Source organism: Triticum urartu, chromosome 2A, assembly GCF_056163025.1.
Source record: "Triticum urartu cultivar PI428250 chromosome 2A, HENAU_Tu73, whole genome shotgun sequence".
In the NCBI taxonomy this organism is placed as follows: domain Eukaryota; kingdom Viridiplantae; phylum Streptophyta; class Magnoliopsida; order Poales; family Poaceae; genus Triticum; species Triticum urartu.
The window spans coordinates 422838187-422860133 of record NC_141874.1 but is presented as its reverse complement, the minus strand read 5'-3'; the positions used below and the strand labels follow the sequence as shown (position 1 = coordinate 422860133).

General features: G+C 45.7%; 1 protein-coding gene across 2 annotated transcripts; it reads left to right on the top strand.

The window, feature by feature from the left end:
- The first annotated feature begins 2043 nt into the window (after positions 1–2043).
- Positions 2044–21535, top strand: LOC125537584 (CLEC16A-like protein). Of its 2 annotated transcripts, XM_048700905.2 has the most exons (21): positions 2044–2406; positions 3680–3731; positions 3817–3893; positions 4014–4147; positions 4236–4332; positions 4424–4481; positions 8221–8329; positions 8427–8550; positions 8636–8819; positions 8923–9233; positions 10325–10413; positions 10503–10573; positions 14328–14438; positions 16343–16405; positions 16971–17108; positions 19174–19279; positions 19372–19443; positions 19568–19614; positions 20184–20343; positions 20447–20607; positions 20752–21535. In XM_048700905.2, the coding sequence occupies exons 1-21, from the start codon at positions 2216–2218 to the stop codon at positions 21055–21057; spliced, it is 2661 nt and encodes an 886-aa protein (XP_048556862.1). In that variant the 5' UTR covers positions 2044–2215; the 3' UTR covers positions 21058–21535. The 2 variants fall into 2 exon arrangements, with proteins under 2 accessions (XP_048556862.1, XP_048556863.1); XM_048700906.2 differs by lacking the exon at positions 14328–14438.
- Positions 21536–21947: the final 412 nt, after the last annotated feature.

Below are 21947 nucleotides of genomic sequence, written 5' to 3'. Positions count from 1 at the left end.
CATGGGTTGTGTGAAGATTACCTCACTTGCGACATTGCTTTCAATGCGGTTATGTTCTGTTTCCAGTTGATCAATAGTGGAGCCCAGTTGGGACGATCGGAGATCTGTGTAGCTTTTGGGGTAGTTTTCTTTTATTTTGGTTCCGCAGTCGGACCTTGATTGTATCTGGTTGATGTAATGCTTTATTCATATATTGCGTGAAGTGGCGATTGTAAGCCAACTATGTATCTCTTTCCCTTATGTATTACATGGGTTGTGTGAAGATTACCTCACTTGCGACATTACTTTCAATGCGGTTATGCCTCTAAGTCGTGCTTCGACACGTGGGAAATATAGCCGCATCGAGGGCGTTACATGCGCCGCCGCTGCCTGGGCCTGGCGCGCCTCCTCTTCGGCCTCACGCTCGAGCATCTGCAGGCGCTCGCCCTCCCGGCGCTCCTCGGCCAGCCGAACGAGACGCCAGTGGTCGAGGTAGGCCGCCTCCTACTTCTCCGTCGCCCGAGCCAGATCGGCGGAGCACTGACCCACTTGCGCACTACTCCGGTCCAGGAGTAGCGCTCGAGGGGGGCCGGCTCCTCTGGCTCGGTTTTGGGCGGGGACACAGTCGCCCCCCGTGGAGAGGGCCATGGCCTCCGCCATGGCAGCCTGGAAAGTCGCCTCATCCGCCTCCCTCCACCGCTCCTCCTCTTCGCTCTCCTTAATGGCCGCCTGGTCCTCGTCACGAACGACGAGCGGGGACGCCGGCAGGCTGCGGTCGACGCCGCGAACGCCGCGTCGCCTCGCCTTCTCGTGCTCGAAGGCGAACCATCGAGCCCAGTAGGGCGAGTCGACGGCGTAGTGCGGTAAGGCGCGCTGCTCTGGCGTCAGCAACGCCCGCCGGCGGCGCACCTCCTCCGCATGGGCCCTAGCCGTCTGCGGCGGTGCCGACGCTGGGATCCTCTCCGGATCCAAATGCCAGTCATGCGGCAGCGTCGTGTCGGGGTACGACAGAGGCACGCGGTGCTGCCAGTGCCACTCGGGCTGGTGCACCGGCACATTGATGCGCTGCCTCTGCCGGGGAGCGCGCGGCGGGGCGGGGAGGGCGGGGAGGGAAGGGGAATGGCGGGCGGGGGCCTTGCCCTTGCCGCCACTGCCGATGCCGAAGAAGAAGCCCATGCTGGCGGTGGCTAGGGTTGTCGCCGGCGTGGGGGCAGGGGTGGCCAGATTGGGATGGGGGCGAGTGGCAATGGATAAGGACAGCCCCGCCGCACGCCTGGCTTAAAAAAGGATGACCGCCGTCACTGATGCATGGGCCCAAGGTGGGCGGTCGTCATAAATAATGTTGACCGTCGAAGTTGGACGACCGCCAGGTGGGGACGCGGCGGACAGCGAGAAGGCGCGCGAGGCGTCCGTTCCGCGTCCGCGCCGACGCATTTGGGGCGCAAATTTGGGCCGCAAATGCATCGGCGCGGACGCGGAGCGGGTACGATTTGGATATGGGTCGGCGCGTTGTGCCGCCTCTTTTGTCCGCGCCGACCCAAACGGACGGCGGCGGACGAAATGGGTCGCCCCATCAAATTACTCTTAGTGTATCATATGATATTTGCTAGGAGTTTATTGGGGTGGTGTTGCTGTTTTCAACGTTTTTTAACCCGGTTTTGGGTGTGTGTGATGTGGTGTGTGTTTGTATCGGTTGGTTTCAATTTATTAGGTGATGGTTGCTTTATATGTAAAGGGGGGAAAATCTTTTTTATCATCACGAAACTTCTTCAAAGGTTTTAAAGTAATCAAAAGGCAAATATGGTGACACGTGAGTTAGCTATAAGTTAAGTCTTTTTAACCGTTCCGATTTCGCACTGCGTAGCGCATGCAGTAACAGATGATTGGAACAATATTTTAATTTGATCGATATACATGAGGTGGTGTTTTCAAATTCAAAAAGAAGACGAAGAAAACGCTAGAATCCGGCAGCAGAACCCGAAGCGGAATACGCAACCCCGCTGGCAATTCCGGTTGCTCCACCGCGCCACGCAGGCCCCACCTCTTCCCTCTTGCCTTCTGCCCCCGATAACCCAGCGCGACGAAGTGGACAACCGAACGACGCAACCGGGCGGCGAAAAAGATAGCGAAAACCCAGCGGAAGGAGGCGAGAAAAAAAAAAGAAGAAGCAAAAAGCGAGCCCCCGATCCCCACCCCCTGCCTCCCCAACCACCGCCGGCGATCGCCGCCGCCGCGGATGCGATGCGCCCCCCCTCCTGCGGCCGGGGCGGCACCGTGGGCCGCGCAGGGTGAGAGATCCCCGAGCGTTGGCACTGCCTCGTGCGCCTCCGAGCTTGCCCCCCACGCTCACCACGCCGACCGCCGCGGCTTCGCGGCCATGTGGTTGTTCTGGCGCACCAGGAACCGCTTCTCCATCGAAGAGCTCCGGTGCGTGCCCACCTTTATCGCACCCGGTCTCGCTAGGTATTCGGAGGCCGCCCCCTGCAGATCTGTGCCGCGGTGGTGGCCGGAGTCTAGTTCACGATTCGAGCCGGTTGTGCAAAGTCTCGTCTCTATTCTGTTCGAATCCGACCGCGTTTGTAGAAACCAGAGGGCACTGTGGAGCCAATTGCTTCTCACTTCCGGGCTAATAGATATTCGTGATCAGTTGGTGTTTTACAAGGTTCTCTCGGCACTTTCAGCTTGGTTTAGTGCTTTATCACCGCAAGGGTGATGCTTATAATGGAAAAGCGAGTATACGTACTTGTGTTTGTTTGATGGATGGAGACTCAGGCAGTGGTTAACTTATTAACCAGATGATGCACTGACTGTAGAATGGAGGCTTCATGTCCTTTTATTCCTTGATAACCATAGTATAGTGCGCACCAGCTTTAGGATCAGTTTGTGTTTGCTGAATTGTGCTGCACTCAACTTATGCTATAATCTGCTAGGAAAAAAATAGCCACTAACGTAGAGAAAAGTTGGTTAGCCAAACGGTGAAATGGGCAAAAGCTGGCTGGCCAAAATCCAATTATTCATAATACAGCAAAAAGCCAAACACAGCCTTAAAAGGGTGTGTTCTTCAATTTTATTCCTTTAGAGTATCAGTGCCTTCATCCAAGTATATCTGCTTGCATTTGCCATTCACCAAGGAATAGGGGAAAAACAAGGAGACTGTATGTAGAACTACTGTGAGTTTGTGTTCTCTTTTCGCACATAACTTTTAGAGACCAGAGGAATTCGTGACAATACAAGATCTTTTCAGTACTATGTGATCTGCAACGGAGGAAACAGATGGATTATTGCATATTAATGATTAGACACATAATGAGTGCATATTTGATTAGCAATACTAGTCGCTACCCTTGTGTAGAAAGTTCAATCTGTACCAATTTTCTTTTTAATAGCTACACTAGCCTATTAATACCACATAAAGCCCAGTTTTTGCTGTTTACTAACACAAGACCTTTATTCTAGTGGGAAGAAAGTAAAATCTTATCATAGATGCTTCATACATGTCTTCTTCTTCAACTATGTCGTTACAGATTGTATCTATAATTGTACATATACCTTTAAATTTAATATTTCTTGTTTATATTTGATACATTTACTGAAAACCAACACCCAGATTTGCATCCTATTTTCCACTTAAGTCAAAAGTACTTGCATCTTGATCATGCATTCATGCTAATGTAAGTGTTGTGTTATTCTTCATTTGTAGGTATTTAACAGATCAGCTACAAAAGATTCATGTTGTTTATGAAGCTAATAAGGTAGGTTGAGCTGTTCATCCTTGTTATTTCCAGGAGTCTTAAGAAATTTCAGTTGATCAAGTTAGCTCTGATGTTTTTCATGTAGGAATTTGTGGTTGAAGCATTGCGATCAATTGCGGAACTTATGATATATGGCGACCAGCACGATCCATTATTTTTTGAGTGAGTGTTAGCCTGTTAGGCAGAGAGCATGTAGTTTCCAATAGTGCAGCTATGCAGTAGAAAGTGGCAGGCCGGTGTTGTAGAAACCTAATCTATTTATTTATATGGTATATCTTTCAGATTTTTCATGGAGAAGCAGATTATGGGTGAATTCGCTCGTATTTTGAGGATTTCTAAGCTGTCCAGAGTGTCACTACAGTTGCTGCAGACAATGAGTATCATGATTCAAAATTTAAGGAACGAGCATTCAATTTGTAAGTTAATCGTTATTGTTACATATATTACAGGTAAAATGCTGCATGGTTGAATGATCTAATCTGCAAGTGTTCATGTTTTGTACAGATTACATTTTCAGCAACGAGCACATTAACTTCTTGATAACTTACTCGTTTGATTTCCAAATTGATGAGATGCTATCGTACTACATATCCTTTTTACGGTTTGTACCCCGTCTTAAATTATTACTTATTATCTTTTGTGGTTCCTGGTTATTATTATGTGTCGGCTTACTTTATTCTTGTCTCATGAAGGGCAATAAGTGGAAAGTTGAATAAGAATACAATTTCCTTGCTTGTGAAGACAAAAAATGTACACATCTAATTCCTTTTACTGCACACATACATATTAGGCAGTGTTGTTTTCCTTTGGCTTATTTTTATCATTAAACTAGATTTGTATTCTACTCTGATGTATTGATTTGTGTGCTATGTAGAATATGGCAAATTTGTTGCTGTGAATTGTAAATAGGCCTTCTCAGAAAGAGAAGTCCACATTTCAACCCTGAACTTGTCACTAGGTTTATGATTCAACCTCCAACTTCAACACCGGTCATCCCACACCTCAAACTTACCACCCAGTTCAGGAAACAACCCTCTCCCCGGTTTTTACTCACCGGAGCGGTTTTGACCGTGTTGACTGCCGAGTCAGCACTTCCAATCAGCTCCTTACATGCGGGACCCAACATCATCATCATCATCATCAACAACAACAACAGCAACAACAACAACAACAACAACAAAGCCTTTAGTCCCAAACAAGTTCGGGTAGGCTAGAGGTGAAACCCATAAAGATCTCGCGACCAACTCATGGCTCTGGCACATGGATAGCTGCCTTGTCCATAGCTAGTTCTTTGGTGATACTCCAATCCTTCGGGTCTCTCTTAACGGACTCCTCCCATGTCAAATTCGGTCTACCTGACCTCTCTTGACATTCTCTGCATGCTTTAGCCGTCAGCTATGCACTGGAGCTTCTGGAGGCCTGCGCTGAATATGCCCAAACCATCTCAGACGATGTTGGACGATGTGGGACCCACCTAGAAAAAAAATCCCTCTCCTCTGTGGCAGGGTCAAACAACAAGGCATGCGCACCTCGGCGGCGGAACAGAGCGGCTCCGGCGACTTCTTCTTGACAACAACTACACCTCTTTCGTACCCGAGCACATGGGTGTACCTGGAGTACAACGATGGGTAAGAGGACCGTTTATTCCTTCCCGGTGGACTGCCGGTGGCGATGAAAGAGGGATTCAGTCACAGCTTCATCCTACATAAAATTGATGACCACATCCGTGTTGCCATGACCAGATGAGGACATGGCTAGAAAGAATTGAAGAACGGGGCACGGGAAGGCTCGGCATGGCCGCAGGATTGGCGATAGCTGATTCAGTCAGCCGCGTGGATGACGACTTCTGTGGCTCGATTCGTTCGGGGGAGAGAAGTTGATTGTGTCGGCATAGTCACCCGCGAGGAGCGACACGCGGAAGAGACGATGCAAACGCCCTATGGAGTTTGGACCCAGAGGCATATCGTAGTGGAGAGGAAGGATTGGGAGGGTCAGGTCATCATTGGTGACCACTGATCAGGGTCACTGTTCCAGGTCAAAGTGCTCAGGTGGATGGACACCACGTCCAGGTTCACCGACACGCCCTTGGCCAGCTCAAACCCGTCGATGCTGAAGTCCTGCGCAGCGAGTACCGCGGAAGCTAGCTTCGATAGCGGCTGTAGGAGGTAATAACTCCGCCCATGACTAGTAACCGATGCTGGACCTGCTCATGCATCAGACGCTTGCGAAAACTCGCCGTGCCCCCTGCTGTTCAAGCAGGTCACGTGCCTTTGGTGGCGTGGTGTTCGCCAAGCGCTGCACCACTCGGTCGTTGATGTGTGCAGCTCCATACACTTCTTTGAGATGTGGGCGAGCAGCTCCTGTTGGGCCGGAGCGTTGACACGTCCACGTTCCATGATGTGGTGGCAGTGTGCCGCGCCCCAACGCCGCCTGCCGCGGTTGAGACGTGACTCTGCTTCACTTTACGGCCGAGAAGCATCACGGTTGCCACACGGCGGCCGGGGTTGGGTGCGGCTAGAGCGGCTGGCACAACATGGGCAGCGTGGGGGCGAGTGAGACAGAGAAACATTCCACTTTTGTTGTTTACTAGTCCTCCAATCCATAGGCTTAGTTGGCAGTGGCCGCTGAGTTGGCAGTGCCCCGTCAGCATTGACTGCGGTCAAAACTGGTTGACCAACCCAAAACCAAGACTAGGGCTGAGTTCCGAACCTTGAGGTTAGTTGGGGGTGTATTCCGACTGGTTTCAAAATTCAGGGTTGTAAATTAAACCGTGGGGTTAGTTCAGGGTTGAAATGTGGACTTCTGTCCTCAGATTGAATGCTGGCCCCATGAAACTGGATTGTGATTCTTTTTTCAAGAAAAAGCATCAAACTTTGACGTCTCGATGCATTGATAGAATTGGAGAAACAGCCAGCTTATTCAAGCCCAGGGATGGGGAAAGCCAGCACACACTCTAATGACTAATCTAGACGCCAACGGTAGGTAGAAGCCTTAGCCTGACGTGCATGCTACCTGCCCAAGATTGCTCTTAAGCGTATACAGTGGAAGTACATCTATCACGGCCAAATGTAGTAAGCTGTCATTTTGGATCATCAACAAGGGAGACCCTTGCAGTGGGTGGTCCGCAAGGATCGTGAAGGATCACTGGCACAAAAAGTTGTCGCAGATCATGGATGACCACCACTTCAAAATGTCCAAGTGGCAGGAGGTTGAACTTTGACCAGAGCCAGGAGAGTACTCATGTTCCAACCAGAAGTTATTGCACAATTACCAAAGCCTCTGGTTTGTCATACCCCACTAGTGTCATAGTGTGGAGGCCCTTGTGGCCAATGTGCAATTGTATGGCGAGACTAGTCCCACATGTAGAGTTTGATAGGTTTGGTTGTGCTCCGAACACAGCACCCCCAGGTTAAACCTTTTACACAAAGCAATAATGAAAGTGCAAGTGGGGTCCTGTGCATATATGAGACCACTCCAATGTATTAAGTGAATCTGGGACAGGGTGTATTACAGGGGTGATATCAGAGCATCAACCGTCCCTCGCTGTGTGGGCTCATGATGGGTACACGGTACAAGATGCTGAGGACTGAGGGTTTGTTTTGGTCGTCTGCTGGCGGCCGTGGGCGTCGGCCCTTAGGGGTGAGTGGAATAACCAACCCATTAGTGTGGCAGCCCAAGATGGGATTAGTCCCACGTGGATATGTTAGATTGCTTTGGTTTTTCATACCTACTTCCAAACGTACCACTTCCGGATTAACACTTCTATACGAAATGAGGACGAGGAAGTGTAAGTGGGGTGTTATGCATACGTGGTCCCACCCTAATCTGTGGGATGTGAATTAAGCATATTAGGGTTAGGGTGTTACATGGTCGCAGGACAAGCATGTTGATACATGGGGAAAGCCAGCCATTCGGCCGTACAATAATCCTATTGGCCATCTGGAGAATTGAACTCCATTGGGTGCCCAAGATTTGTAGTTGACTGCAAAGAGCCGTGCTGGATCACTTCGTTTAACATACTGCCATATCTGGATTTTCCGAGTCTGGCCCACCGCTAGACCAGAGTTGCCTGTGAGCTGTACATGGTGAACTGGCCCCAAGAGTTTGCTACTGCACCCATGATGCCTTGAATGTCTGATACACACGATCGCACATCAAGCGCCTTGAATGTTTGATACACAAGATCGCACATCAAGGGCCTTAGCCTGTGTGGGACGCTTCATCTTCCTTTTGACACGATATTGAAGATCCAAGTTGACATGGCGTTGAGGCCAGGAATCTTATTATGCATACACATTTCATTAATTGCAATGCTGTAAGCATTTCCAAGTTATATGCTATTTCTGGAGATACCAAATTATTTGGATTGCTGTTTATTACTAATTATTATTTTTGTGCAAGGAAGTTTGTATTAGCTGAGCCTGTCAGGTTCAATATGTGAATCTCAAATTCCTTCTTTACTAATCTTCTCTATATTATTATTATGCAGGATGAGGTCATCTCATTTCCTCTCTATGTTGAGGCCTTAAAGTTTGCTTTTCATGAGGATAGCATGATCCGTGTTGCTATACGTACCTTGACACTTAATGTCTATCATGGTAAGTTGCTAAGGCCTCGATGACATTATAGGTCAGCTACTCATGCACTAACTTGTATTTTTAATGTTGCTTATAACACAATTCTTCTTCCTTTCAGTTGGAGATGAATCTGTTAACAGATTTGTTTCGCGAGTGCCACTGTCAGATTATTTCTCTGACATGGTCAAACATTTTCAGAAGCAATGCATCGACTTGGATAAGTTGGTTGTGCGTTCTGCAAGGTAAGCTTGTGAATATAAACAGGCCACTGAAGTGTCAACTTTTGAAAGCAATTCTCATGCCTTCTGTCTGTATTCTGATCTGTAGGAATGTAGAACCTGTGCTAATGGCCTCCATTGAAGATGCAATTGTGCAAATTGAAGATGCCCTGTATTATTTCAGTGATGTTATGTCTTCTGGCATCCCTGATCTAGGAAATTTTATCACTGAAAATATCCTGCAACTTTTGGTATTCCGGATTGTACTCCCATCATTGCAAAGGCAGCGCACTGTACGTACAGCGAGAAACACCTTTTGCATTACATTATAATATATTTTTGATACCTACGCTTGTTTTTTGTAATTTCTCATGTTCCCTTTTTTTTCTTCCCTAGGATTTATGGATAAGTGTGAGTACTTCCATGTATTTGCTTTGCTGCATACTTCACATTTTTAAGGACAAAGATATGGCAAGCACTGTTGCTGCAGCTCTTTTCCATCAGCCTGATTGCCCTGATAGGAAACAAGGAACACCTAATGGTTGTACCTCTGAGCATGATCATGGCATATCTGAGAACCAGGTCAGCAACACCTCTGCGGAAGATCAATCGAAAGCAGACAAGCCAACGTCTTCGTCTTCTGCACATTTGCAGTGTTTGCCTGATCATCCATCAGCAAGTGATTTCTGCCAAGGCAACACACTGAGGTATGCTGCTGCTCTGTACGTGAATTATTACACAAACTCCTTGATTTCAGTTCTTATTAGGATGGATATAATATCTCTGAAGCTGTCATTGCTTGGTTATGCCATCGGGGTTAGCGAAAGAAAATTAGTTTCTCTAATGTTTGTTCTTTTTTAGGGAGTCTCTTTTGAGGCGTAGAAGACATTCTAAGAAAACTGTTAGCATAATAATAATTTTCACAAGTACCTACCTAACCACCCTTCGATAGTACTAAGAGTGGTAATTGATAGTGTTAATGTGTCATTTGATGTTGTTTCATGCGGTTATGCTTTGAGCCCTTCACTGTTGAATTGGTAGTTCTAATCCCTAAGTTTGTAAGTCTCCCAGGTGGCAAGAATCCCTAAAAATACTGCCTGGTCAAGTTGGGCAAGAGTCCGAAGACTGGGGTTAGCACACTCCTCTTCTAGCACGCCTTAGCAGCATGGCTCTAAGGCTTAGTTGAAACTATTGATTCTTCATTGATTGATAGAACGATTACACTGTAGCTCCTTTTAGTAGGATGACAGACTTGATCCAGAAGCTGAAACTTAACTCAAACATGACAGAATCACAGCTCTGTCTTTGCTAGTTTGATTGCTCCCAGTAAGTGATGTTTTCGACATGACACGGTCTCCACTCTCCAGAATGCATCTCTTGTAATCAATTTACTGTTCTGCGCTATATTTGTTTGTAGAAATAAAACCTAATAAAATTAGTACAACATTATGGAAGTATTACGCAGACAAATCTACTCCTATGTTCTTAGTATGAGTATGACCAATGTGTGTGTGTGTGTGTGTGTGTGTAATATTCACAACTATGTTGTTCGCAAAGTTATAGTTTGACTACATGCATTCGGTGATGTCGCCTTTTTTTGTATTGGAAGTAGTAGTATTATCGTAGATGTTGACAATCCATAGCTTTGCCGTACCTTTTGGTTGTGGATATTAGCGCAGAGATGCACATTTTTGTTGTTGTTATACTTCAAGGCTGCTTACTTGTTTAATGTTGAAGTAATCCTTAAGAAATTGCACATTTGAGATCATTGTATATGAGTGTATTTCGTTATTTTCAGGGAACACTTGCTATCATATATCACAGGTGGGGATGGTTCCCAAGCTTTGGGTTCTTTGTGCTTATTTGCTACATTATTGCAGACAAAAGGTGTCTTTAACATATTCTCATCTGATTATTGTTATCATTGTGGCTTTCCCAGAAATATAACTAACCATTCATACATATTGGCTTTTCAGAACTTGATGAATCAATGTTAGATGCACTTGGAATTTTGCCTCAAAGAAAGCAGCATAAGAAGCTTCTATTAGTGAGTATTATTTATTTCCATTTGCTGTCTGTTTTGGGAAATGTAATTAGGTTGATTCCTCTGATGTGGTCTTGCATCCCGATTGCATCAGAATTCCTAAATTATTGTTTCTAGATGTCCATGTATAGCAGTAATCTTATGTATGAACTTAATAAGGCATCTGTGGATGACTGAAGACTGCTTTATGCTTATTTACTTGGATTTCGGAAATTCGAGATGGCATGTATTTAGGAATTGATGCTAGAATGGCATGTATTTGAACAGACAACAACAACAACAACAAAGCCTTTAGTCCCAAACAAGTTGGGGTAGGCTAGAGGTGAAACCCATAAGATCTCGCAACCAACTCATGGCTCTGGCACATGGATAGCAAGCTTCCACGCACCCCTGTCCATAGCTAGCTCTTTGGTGATACTCCAATCCTTCAGGTCTCTCTTAACGGACTCCTCCCATGTCAAATTCGGTCTACCCCGCCCTCTCTTGACATTCTCCGCACGCTTTAGCCGTCCACTATGCACCGGAGCTTCTGGAGGCCTGCGCTGAATATGCCCAAACCATCTCAGACGATGTTGGACAAGCTTCTCTTCAATTGGTGCTACCCCAACTCTATCTCGTATATCATCATTCCGGACTCGATCCTTCCTCGTGTGGCCACACATCCATCTCAACATACGCATCTCCGCCATACCTAACTGTTGAACATGTCGCCTTTTAGTCGGCCAACACTCAGCGCCATACAACATTGCGGGTCGAACCGCCGTCCTGTAGAACTTGCCTTTTAGCTTTTGTGGCACTCTCTTGTCACAGAGAATGCCAGAAGCTTGGCGCCACTTCATCCATCCGGCTTTGATTCGATGGTTCACATCATCAATACCCCCATCCTCCTGCAGCATTGACCCCAAATATCGAAAGGTGTCCTTCTGAGGTACCACCTGGCCATCAAGGCTAACCTCCTCCTCACACCTAGTAGTACTGAAACCGCACATCATGTACTCGGTTTTAGTTCTACTAAGCCTAAACCCTTTCGATTCCAAGGTTTGTCTCCATAACTCTAACTTCCTATTTACCCCCGTCCGACTATCGTCAACTAGCACCACATCATCCGCAAAGAGCATACACCATGGGATATCTCCTTGTATATCCCTTGTGACCTCATCCATCACCAATGCAAAAAGATAAGGGCTCAAAGCTGACCCCTGATGCAGTCCTATCTTAATCGGGAAGTCATCAGTGTCGACATCACTTGTTCGAACACTTGTCACAACATTATCGTACATGTCCTTGATGAGGGTAATGTACTTTGCTGGGACTTTGTGTTTCTCCAAGGCCCACCACATGACATTCCGCGGTATCTTATCATAGGCCTTCTCCAAGTCAATGAACACCATATGCAAGTCCTTCTTTTGCTCCCTATATCTCTCCATAAGTTGTCATACCAAGAAAATGGCTTCCATGGTCGACCTCCCAGGCATGAAACCAAACTGATTTTTGGTCACGCTTGTCATTCTTCTTAAGCGGTGCTCAATGACTCTCTCCCATAGCTTCATTGTATGGCTCATCAACTTAATTCCATGGTAATTAGTACAACTCTGAACATCCCCCTTGTTCTTGAAGATTGGTACTAATATACTCCGTCTCCATTCTTCTGGCATCTTGTTTGCCCGAAAAATGAGGTTGAAAAGCTTGGTTAGCCATACTATCGCTATGTCCCCGAGACCTTTCCACACCTCAATGGGGATACAATCAGGGCCCATCGCCTTGCCTCCTTTCATCCTTTTTAAAGCCTCCTTGACTTCAGACTCCTGGATTCGCCGCACAAAACGCATGCTGGTCTCATCAAAGGAGTCGTCCAGTTCAATGGTAGAACTCTCATTCTCCCCATTGAACAGCTTGTCGAAGTACTCCCGCCATCTATGCTTAATCTCCTCGTCCTTCACCAAGAGTTGGCCTGCTCCGTCCTTGATGCATTTGACTTGGCCAATATCCCTCGTCTTCCTCTCTCGGATCTTGGCCATCTTATAGATGTCCCTTTCACCTTCCTTCGTGCCTAACCGTTGGTAGAGGTCCTCATATGCCCGACCCCTTGCTTCACCAACAGCTCGCTTTGCGGCCTTCTTCGCCATCTTGTACTTCTCTATGTTGTCTGCACTTCTATCCAGGTATAGGCGTTTGAAGCAATCTTTCTTCTCTTTAATCGCCTTCTGGACATCATCATTCCACCACCAGGTATCCTTATCTTCGCTTCTCCTTCCCCTGGACACTCCAAGCTCCTCCGAGGCCACCTTACGAATGCAAGTCGCCATCTTCGTCCACACATTGTTCGCATCTCCTCCTTCCTCCCAAGGGCCCTCCTTAATGACCCTCTCCTTGAACGCTAGAGCTACCTCCCCCTTGAGCTTCCACCACTTCGTTCTAGCGACTTTGGCACGCTTATCCCGCTGGACACGAATCCGAAAGCGGAAGTCAGCAACCACCAGCTTATCACGCACGCCTATCTTCTCTTCTCGAGAGGATGAAATCAATCTGGCTAGAGTGTTGGCCACTACTAAAAGTCACCAGATGTGATTCTCTCTTTCTAAAGAGGGTGTTAGCTACAATCATGTTGTAGGCTAGAGCAAAGCTTAAGACATCTTCTCCTTCTTGATTCCTGATGCCATAGCCAAAGCCCCCGTGCGCCCCTTCAAAACCTGTGTTAGATGTACCCACGTGGCCATTGAGGTCTCCTCCTATGAAGAGCTTCTCACCAATCGGTACACTCCTAACCATGTCTTCCAGGCCTTCCCAGAACTCCCTCTTGGTGTTCTCATTGTGGCCTACTTGCGGGGCATACGCGCTGATAACATTGAGAACCAAGTCCTCAACTACCAGCTTGACCAGGATAATCCGGTCCCCACGTCTCTTGACGTCTACCACTCCATACCACAGCTTGAAGCCGGTATCCTCCACCTCCTTCGCCTTCTGTCCTCTCCATTTGGTTTCTTGGACGCAAAGGATATCAACACCTCTCCTCACCGCTGCATCAACTAGCTCCCGAAGCTTCCCTGTCATAGACCCTACGTTCCAGCTACCTAAGCGAATCCTCCTAGGCTCGGCTAGCTTCCTTACCCTTCGCACTCGTCGAGTCAAATGCGAAGACCCTTGCCCATTTTCCACTACATCCGGGCGCCGATGTAGCGCGCCACTAAGGATGCGACGACCCGATCCTCGCTCACTTGCCACCGTATCCGGATCAAGATACAGTGCGCCACCTTGGGGGTGACGGCCCGGCCCTTGCCCATTTTCCACCACACCCGGGTTCCGATGTAGTGCGTTTACGCCCCAACGAAAATCCATGTATTTGAACAGAGGAGTACAAAATATTACAACTCTTGGCACGAGAATTCAAAGGTGTTACCAGCCAGAGTTACCCTCATTAAGTTGGCTTGGACACGAGAAACGATCCATTATGTACTTATTCTTGCATTTAAATGATGGGCACTAGATGGAGAGAGCAGACAACTAACAAGGCACTTAATGACTTAACGCGTGAAACAAAATGGTCCACTCGGTGCATATTCTGGCCATAGTCAATTTGGATATTTTACTTAAAGACTTGGTTTAAGTCATCTGTTACCTCACAGCCTCCCCTTATTTAAATTTTGTCCTGTTAAGTGTGCTGTTATCGGACAGATCACATGTTGGATCGTATTTCATAACTTCGTTACAGTGCTGCATTTTAATTCAATTTTCTGACACTTGCACTCACTACCTGTAGCAAGCTTTGGTTGGTGAAGATACAGCTGAAAGGCAGCTATTTTCATCAAGTAGTGGTGTTGCAGATGATAGCATCTGCAGTGATTTTGATATTTATATAAGGAAGCTTCAGGTATACATTTTCTAGACTTACTGCAGTCTGTTACTTAGCCAGCATTTTTCTGATTGACTTTCTGGTGCGCAATCAGGTTACCACACTTTCCTGTAATAGCATGTAACCTTTGGCTTGTTAAACGACCAAAAATATGTTCTTGTCTCTCATGTAAGGTGGAGTGGTCAATGGAATTAACTTAACGCTTGCAATTGGAATTTCACGCACGGTGTTATGAGAAACAAATTAGAGAAATTTGTCTTATGGGCACGGGTGAACCTTGGTAGCCAAGAAAGTCAAGGCATATCGAATTATCGATAGGAAGATACCAATATTTTTGGGATTCTGTGTGCCTTCTAGTTCCAGTATGGAGCCTCAGTACGCATGGTGGTTAGCCTTGTCATCCCTTCGCTCAAGCCCTAATTCTGATACCATCTCGTCCCACCTCATTTTTGTATCTGATCCTGCACTACCAATGCTGGGCATTTTTTTAATGCAAAGGTGCATATTACTCACCGTTTTCATCTTGTCAGGATAACCCCTCAAACTTTTTTGTCTCATACTGTCTCCAAGTATCAACACTGGATTACTTCTCCCTTGACTCTTTTTTCCTCACGTGGTCTCCACGTCACCTTGGTCTTAGCACGTTGTCAGTGCCTCATTGTCATGTGATGGCTCATCACTGTCTTCTTCATCTCTTCCTCTCCTCTTTGTGCTATGGCAGTGGCCAGCTGCTACATAGGTTGCTTGTATCCTCCCTCCTCTCACCCATCCTTCCTCAGTTTCACTCACATTGGTGTGGCCTCCAGTAGAGAAGTGGTCAACCTTCTCGGACTACACTGCCATGCTCAGCATCTTTGAGGCGCTATCCCTCTGCTGTTGGCCTGCTGCTCAAGAGAACTGAGTGGTAGAGCAAGCGCACAACCGGACGGTGGCTGAAGAGAGGAGGGATACGGAAACACAGATCTATTATGCTTGGGGCAACCATCGCCCCTCATCTTACCTCCCCAGGCCCTGACCATCTGCATATATGCTAAATGTGCACACGCACCATCTCAAGCTGCCTATTTGCGCAAGATACAGGAAAGCAAGGAGTCAGGTGTGGATGGGCATGTACTTGAGGTTGTTGGGAGCAAGGCGAGACGGTGGTGCTCATCTTCACCTGCTACTCTGCTCCAGCTCCTACATGTGCTCGATTCCAAGAACACAAGAAGTTCAAGATATCCCACTGTGTCACCACCACTCAAGAAACAATCAAATTTGGGGCATGCAAGAAGAGGAAGATATTGCAAGAGCAGGGACGTGCAGATGCAATCAGGGGGAAGGGAAAGGGGAGCCACAATTGAGTGAGCTGCTGGGGGAGAAGCAGGTGCAGCTTGGAGCTGAGAGAGATGGAATGATCAAGGAGGATTTGGGGAAAACCACTATTGAACAGGAAAATTCAAGATACCCCCCTGTGTTACCACCTGCCCATTGCAGCCGCCACTCAAGAAACAGTCAAATTTGGGGCACACAAGAGGAAGAGATCGCAAGAGGGCGTGCGGATGCAGTTAGGGGGGAAGGGAAAGGGGAGGCTGGTGACCTGGGCACCCTGGACGAGGGGAACCACAATTGTGCATTCGTGCGAGCAGAAATGCTACCCTTTTTCTTATAGTTACAAGCTCCCTTACATTCACTGATCTACCTGCCGAAGTAATGTGTGGACTTTGTGTCGTACAATAGAATCAGCAAGATTGTTGTGACAGTCTGTCCTTAGATGCAGTATCCAGGAACATTATTAATATGTTTTTATCAATGTAGTTACTCAGAGTGATAATCCTTAGTTCCTGTCATATTCCATGTATTCTTTTAATTGCTCAGCTATTCTATTCATGTCTATGGCGAGTATTTTACGAACTAAACATTTTTTGGTCCTCTTTCCACAGAGTAATTATGGGTTACAGTGTCATCATCCACGACAATTGACTTCTAAAGTTCACAGATATCAGGTTTATTTGTTGAGCCTTGTGCACATATTCAGTTCTTTAGCTGTGAAGTATAATTTTAATTATAGATCTTCCTCGTGCTGGTTTTGCTTGTGCCCCACCTGATAATTGAAAAGAAAACCAATCCAACGTGATCCATTTAACCCCCTCAGTGTCCTCTAGTACATGTTTCGCCTGGGAATTCCAAAACCGGTTGCTGTTTTAGAGGTGGTGGCTTTATGTCCACAACACGGAGTAGACAGGACGCACATCGGTGTAGAGTAAACAAGCTCCCTGATGTAAAATGGACTTGCTACTTGATTCAACTGGTTTTGTATCAGTGCATGAACTAGTCTGGGTACTGTTGGCGCACATTTTACTGCTTTAGACTCACAATCTGATACAACATGTGTTCTTATGATTGTTGCATCTTTCAATCTACCATGCTAGTCTCCTTGACATGATTAATGATTTATTATGACTGGTTGCTCACATTCAGTTCTATATTTTGTAGTTGAAGGTTGATGTTATGCTTTTTCATGTGGATGCTTACTCTGTTATGTTCATGTGTGCATTGATTGTTTTGTAGGTGCTCGATGCATTAGTCACCCTTTTCAGCAGGGCTAATATATCAGCAGATGTTCGTGTAGTTGGTGGCTGGCTTTTTAGGCAACTGCTGCCCCATGGAGAGGACGAGTTTACTGCTTTTCATCTAAAATTACTAAAGGTACACACATACCGCCTCATTATTCCTATGATACCACACCATGATTGGCATATAGTAGTTTACATACCTTAAGGGTGTTAAAGGTGAGGGATTGATACAGTACTGCTATAAGTTTGGTTCTGACAACATAATGTTTTATACGAGATATTGAGATTCAGTATCAAGTTTGTTTTAACAAAAAAGGTGAGGGGAAAGAGTGAGTCCAGTTCTTTTTGTTAGCTGTCAAGTGGTACTGTGAGAATATGTTTCTTGGAATCACTTAAATTCCCCAACTGAGTATAATTCTGCATTGTTTTAACGGTTCTCACTCCATTTCCGGAACTTAGCAGTTATGCTTGTTTCTGGTCCTGGCTCTGGAGCAGAACATTCTCGCTTGCAAGAAAAGTGGGTACTTTGAGAGAGTTAGATCATCCCTACGCCTTCCCACACAAATCTGTATAATCTTTAGGGAGTTGACACTGTCTGTCCTTCCCTTAAACGTTTAATAAATTTTAGGAGTTAAGTTTAGGGAGGAGCAAATTCTGCCTATATTTGACCAGAATTTGCTCCCTCCTTATCCTCTCCCTATCCCATCAAAAAGTGGCAGGAGGAAGTTTCCTTACCAATGTTACCTCCTGCCACTGCCAAAGTCGACGCCGGTGACCTCTCTGGCCGCACCGCCCCCGCCACACATTCCTTGAACCGAGCCAGAACTCATGGCCGTCCTCGCCGTGCCAGAAGAGCTCCCCGTCGCTGCGCCCGACCACCGCCACCTCCTGTGCCACGGGCACACCCCTCCCTTAAGGCTTCAAGCCACCTCACACCCCTCCCCTAAGGCTTCAAGCCACCTCCCGTGCCGGCCGTCGCCGCCACTTGAGCTGAGCCGTGGCTCGAGCTTCGGTAAGGCTGGGAATCAGGCTGTAATACCTCTCTGCCTCCCCACGCCCCCTATCAGGCCAGCATGACCTCTGGCTGCTGAGCCCGCTTGCTCTCCGGGCACGTAAAGCTTCCCAAAGAGCAGCTCTGCCTGGCGGCGACGGTCTCTGTCAATGGCTCCGTGCGCGTCGTCGGCTATATGCGTTGGAGCGAAGGGTGATTGGCCTGGACAGGATCAGGATCATATGCGTGCGTGGCAAAGGGGAAACCACTTTGGCAGCAACAAGCGCGTGAGTTTTACATGTAACCATCTTCGATGATGCTCCCCCCCCCCCCCCCCCCTCCCGGTTCTTTTCTGAGGTGTTCGACCAAATGGCAAAAAACATGTCCCTCTTTTCTGTAATAATGTGCAAATATATTTAAAATGGTTCTTTTTGTGTGCAAAAGAAGGCGTGAATTAGCAATTTTTTTTTCGAGGGAGTTCTGTTTAAGGGAAGGACTGGGTGGTCAGAAATTTAACTCAATTTTTCAGGAGTTAAGATTAGGGAGGTGGTATAGGGAGTTAAATTTTAGGGGAAGGGCTAGAGATGCTTCTAGGATCAACCCCAGAGCATATAGCTGACAAACAGACCGTATGGCCACTTCTTCGTCGGAGCTGCAGGAGATCTGACCCCGGTTTAGTGTACTATATTTAAAGGATTATCACTTAACAGTCAGCAAAATTCTGCAGCACAGATGGGCGTCGCACTACCTGGGAAGGAGCTGAAATCAAATGTTGTGTTTGAGATTATCTCTGTGCTGGCTCAAAATAAATAGCATTTTGAACTGTGATCTCTGCCCTCTCCTGCTCTCCCAAAATGTTCTAGTTCGCTAGTTGCTGTATGGGGCTTGACCTGTCAGCAGTCCTAGCTTCTGAGCTGCTCCTAAAGTTACGTTTGTGGTAGTGACCCGATTTTAAGTTCTAATGCACCTAAATTATGGAGAAGTACTTCCTTGCTCTGTGCAAGTATATCATGTAGTTATTTCCACTATTGCCTATCTATCGAAGGACAATTGAAATTCATCCTGGGTATAGCTTTAGCTTATGTCTAACTGGGATATGGTTGGATTTGCAGTCTTTCATGCACAATGTTATTGCTGAGAACTTTGATATATTTGAATCAGGCAGGTCAGATGTGATATGTGAGATGCTTTTGTTTGTGTCGTGTAGGATTCACACAAGGATTGCAGTGAAAAGCTGCTGGAAGAATCTGGAGGATGCTGGTGTGACTTGCTTCTTCCTATCGTTAGAGAAGCTTGGAAAAATTGCAAGAAAGGTAGATTTCAGTTTGGAGCCGAAGTCCTGTGTTTTTATGTGTGGTGCAAATGAAATTCCGTCCTAATATTCTTTGTTTTTCTTTGGAGTTAGCAATTGAGGCATCTTCACCACCCAAAGGATCCAAGTCTATTATTTCACCTTTGGATCCGTGTTTATTTGGAGGTCAGGACTCAATACCACACTAAATGAAAGTATATCTTACAAGTATCCTGTCTCTATCGTGGAGAAGTATCTTACAAGTATCCTTCTTGGCTTGCTGTACTGATCTATAAACATTGTATTCCAGGTGATTCTTCTATCGCTATCGCGGAGAGAATCTATGAGATGGTTAAGGTATTGGCTTGATCTTTTTCATTCGCTGGTTTTGACATATTTATTTTGTTAATTGGTTCAGTCCCAGCCAAGAAGTTTGTTTGGTTGATTTCTGTTTTATTTATTATTCTCAACGTCAACAGAATAGCACATGACGCAAAAGTACCTTTGTTTTGATTGAAATATCCAATGTGCAACTCAAGCATCATTTAAGAAACGCGTCCAGATCAAAAGGCTTAAGGATATTCACAATCCTTTTCCTGATAGTTGTACTGGACTTTTAATAATGCACAGTTAACTTACTCTTGCGCTGATGCTGCAGTATTAATGTATTATACTTATGAACAATGAGTGTGTACAGGTTCACCAGCTTGCTGGTCTAATGGCGCCATGACGGTCAACTGTGGTTCAAACTGCATGTATTTTAATATTTTAATATTGAATCATGTGAATTTAAAATCGTATGCATTGTTGGTAGGTTGATATTTGAGGATACTGCCTGTTTTGTCTCTGTTACCAGCTAGCCCAGTGAAGTTAACTTTTTCAGTTCCTCGTATGTTTGCTGAAATGTGTGATGATAATTTTTACAGGGTTTTGTGCTACAGCATCAAGTTATACTCTTCTGCCTAGGAGAAACTTTCACTGACCAGCCGCCTATTTACTCTCCAGTCGATCTGCCTGTAAATAAGCGAGCAACTGCAGCAGGCTTCGATGGTTCAGTGCCCAAGCCTGGGCTTGAAGTCAACTTAGGTCTGAGTTTCCTTGAAGTTCTTACGTTGGCATCATAGAGATTGAAGTTCCTTAATTCCTCTCTATGTTTGTGATTTAAATGTTTGTCTTGCTGTTCTTACAGTTGATGCAATTCCTTGCCGGATAGCATTTGAGAGGGGCAAAGAGCGTCACTTCAGCTTTTTAGCTTTATCTAATGGAACTTCTGGGTGGATTCTCCTTTTAGAAGAATTACCACAACAACGTGGAATTGTTCGTGTCACTGCCCCCTTGGCTGGATCTGATGTATGTGTCATGCATTTATCATGACATTGAATATCTTTGTTTAGTTGCTCTTTCAAAGCCATATATATATATTCTTAATAGCATTAAGACATTTTTTTAATGAATAATGCATCTGATGAGAAAATTGTGGCATTATTATTTCAGCCAAGAACAGATGAAAAGCATGTGAAGTGGTTGCATTTAAATATTCGTCCTTCAACTGTTCCTTTCCTTGATCCGGAAAAATTCAAAGGCAAAACAAAGAAGTATCTTGTTGATGGGAGATGGACCCTTGCCTTCAGAGATGAGCAATCTTGCAAGGCAGCAGAGGCCATGGTTATTGAAGAGATGAAGCTCCAGCAAGATGCCGTCGGGAAACAGTTGAAGGCATTGCTTGAACTTAACATGCCTGAGAATGGGTTGCAGCATCCTCAGCTTTCCCAGGAAACCTCTTCTGATGACGGTTCATGACCGGTTAAAGTTTCTTGTGCAGTGTTGAACTTCTAAGAAATGGCGACAGGAGGTCCGGTTGCCTCCATGTTGGCGAGTAGGCCGCCATGTTCTGTATATTACATCGGCAGATTAGATATCTTGTTAACACACACACACTGTAGAGTTTCAACCCTTTTGAGGTAAGTTAGGTCTATAGGATTCTTTGTACAATAGTCTGTATCTGTCCTTTGTCCCTTGTAATGTTATATACATATCGCAGTCCATTCTTTGATAAGCTTCAGGGCAGAGTTGGGCGGTCAGTGTACACTAATTGTATGAAGAGGCCGGCCTGCAAACAATAAGATCTCTTGTCAAGTGTACACTAGCTGTTTAAAGAGGCCTGCAAACAATCAGATCTGTTGTCAAGTGTACACTAGCTGTTTAAAGAGGCCTGCAAACATTCATATCTGTTGTTAAAGCGAGCACTGCCAATAATAATAATGTTGGAACCCATTCATGATTTTTCTTTATCAACTGAACTGCTAATGAACTATACTATGTTCCTCTCCACTTAAAATATGGAACGCGTATTCTGGCATTTCACTTTCAGGTGACTGTTAACTTCGCAAAACAAGGATGTTTGTCTGATGGTTGTTGCAACGGAAATTGCTCACTGTTGAGCTGACTTTTTTTGGTAAGGTTTGATGTGCGAGACATACTCTGCTGTTGTTTTATTCTATGTGGGAATGAAATGATTGACGTGACAATAAATATATCTACTGTAGTTCGCAGTACAAGAAACTGTTGCGTGGAGTTATTTACTTATTGAAAATCTTACCCATCATATTTTTAATCAAAGCACATATTTGGCTAGTAAAGTGTTAATGCATGTCATAAAAAAATTGTTGGATTTGTATTTGAATGTAATT

Excerpts from the sequence above, each read along its gene's own strand:
- LOC125537584 (XM_048700905.2), top strand. The coding sequence starts at position 2,216 with ATGCGATGCGCCCCCCCTCCTGCGGCCGGGGCGGCACCGTGGGCCGCG. Across the intron at positions 3,894-4,013 it reads CACGATCCATTATTTTTTGA|ATTTTTCATGGAGAAGCAGA; the intron begins GTGAGTGTTAGC and ends TATATCTTTCAG. Across the intron at positions 4,482-8,220 it reads TGCTTGTGAAGACAAAAAAT|GATGAGGTCATCTCATTTCC; the intron begins GTACACATCTAA and ends ATTATTATGCAG.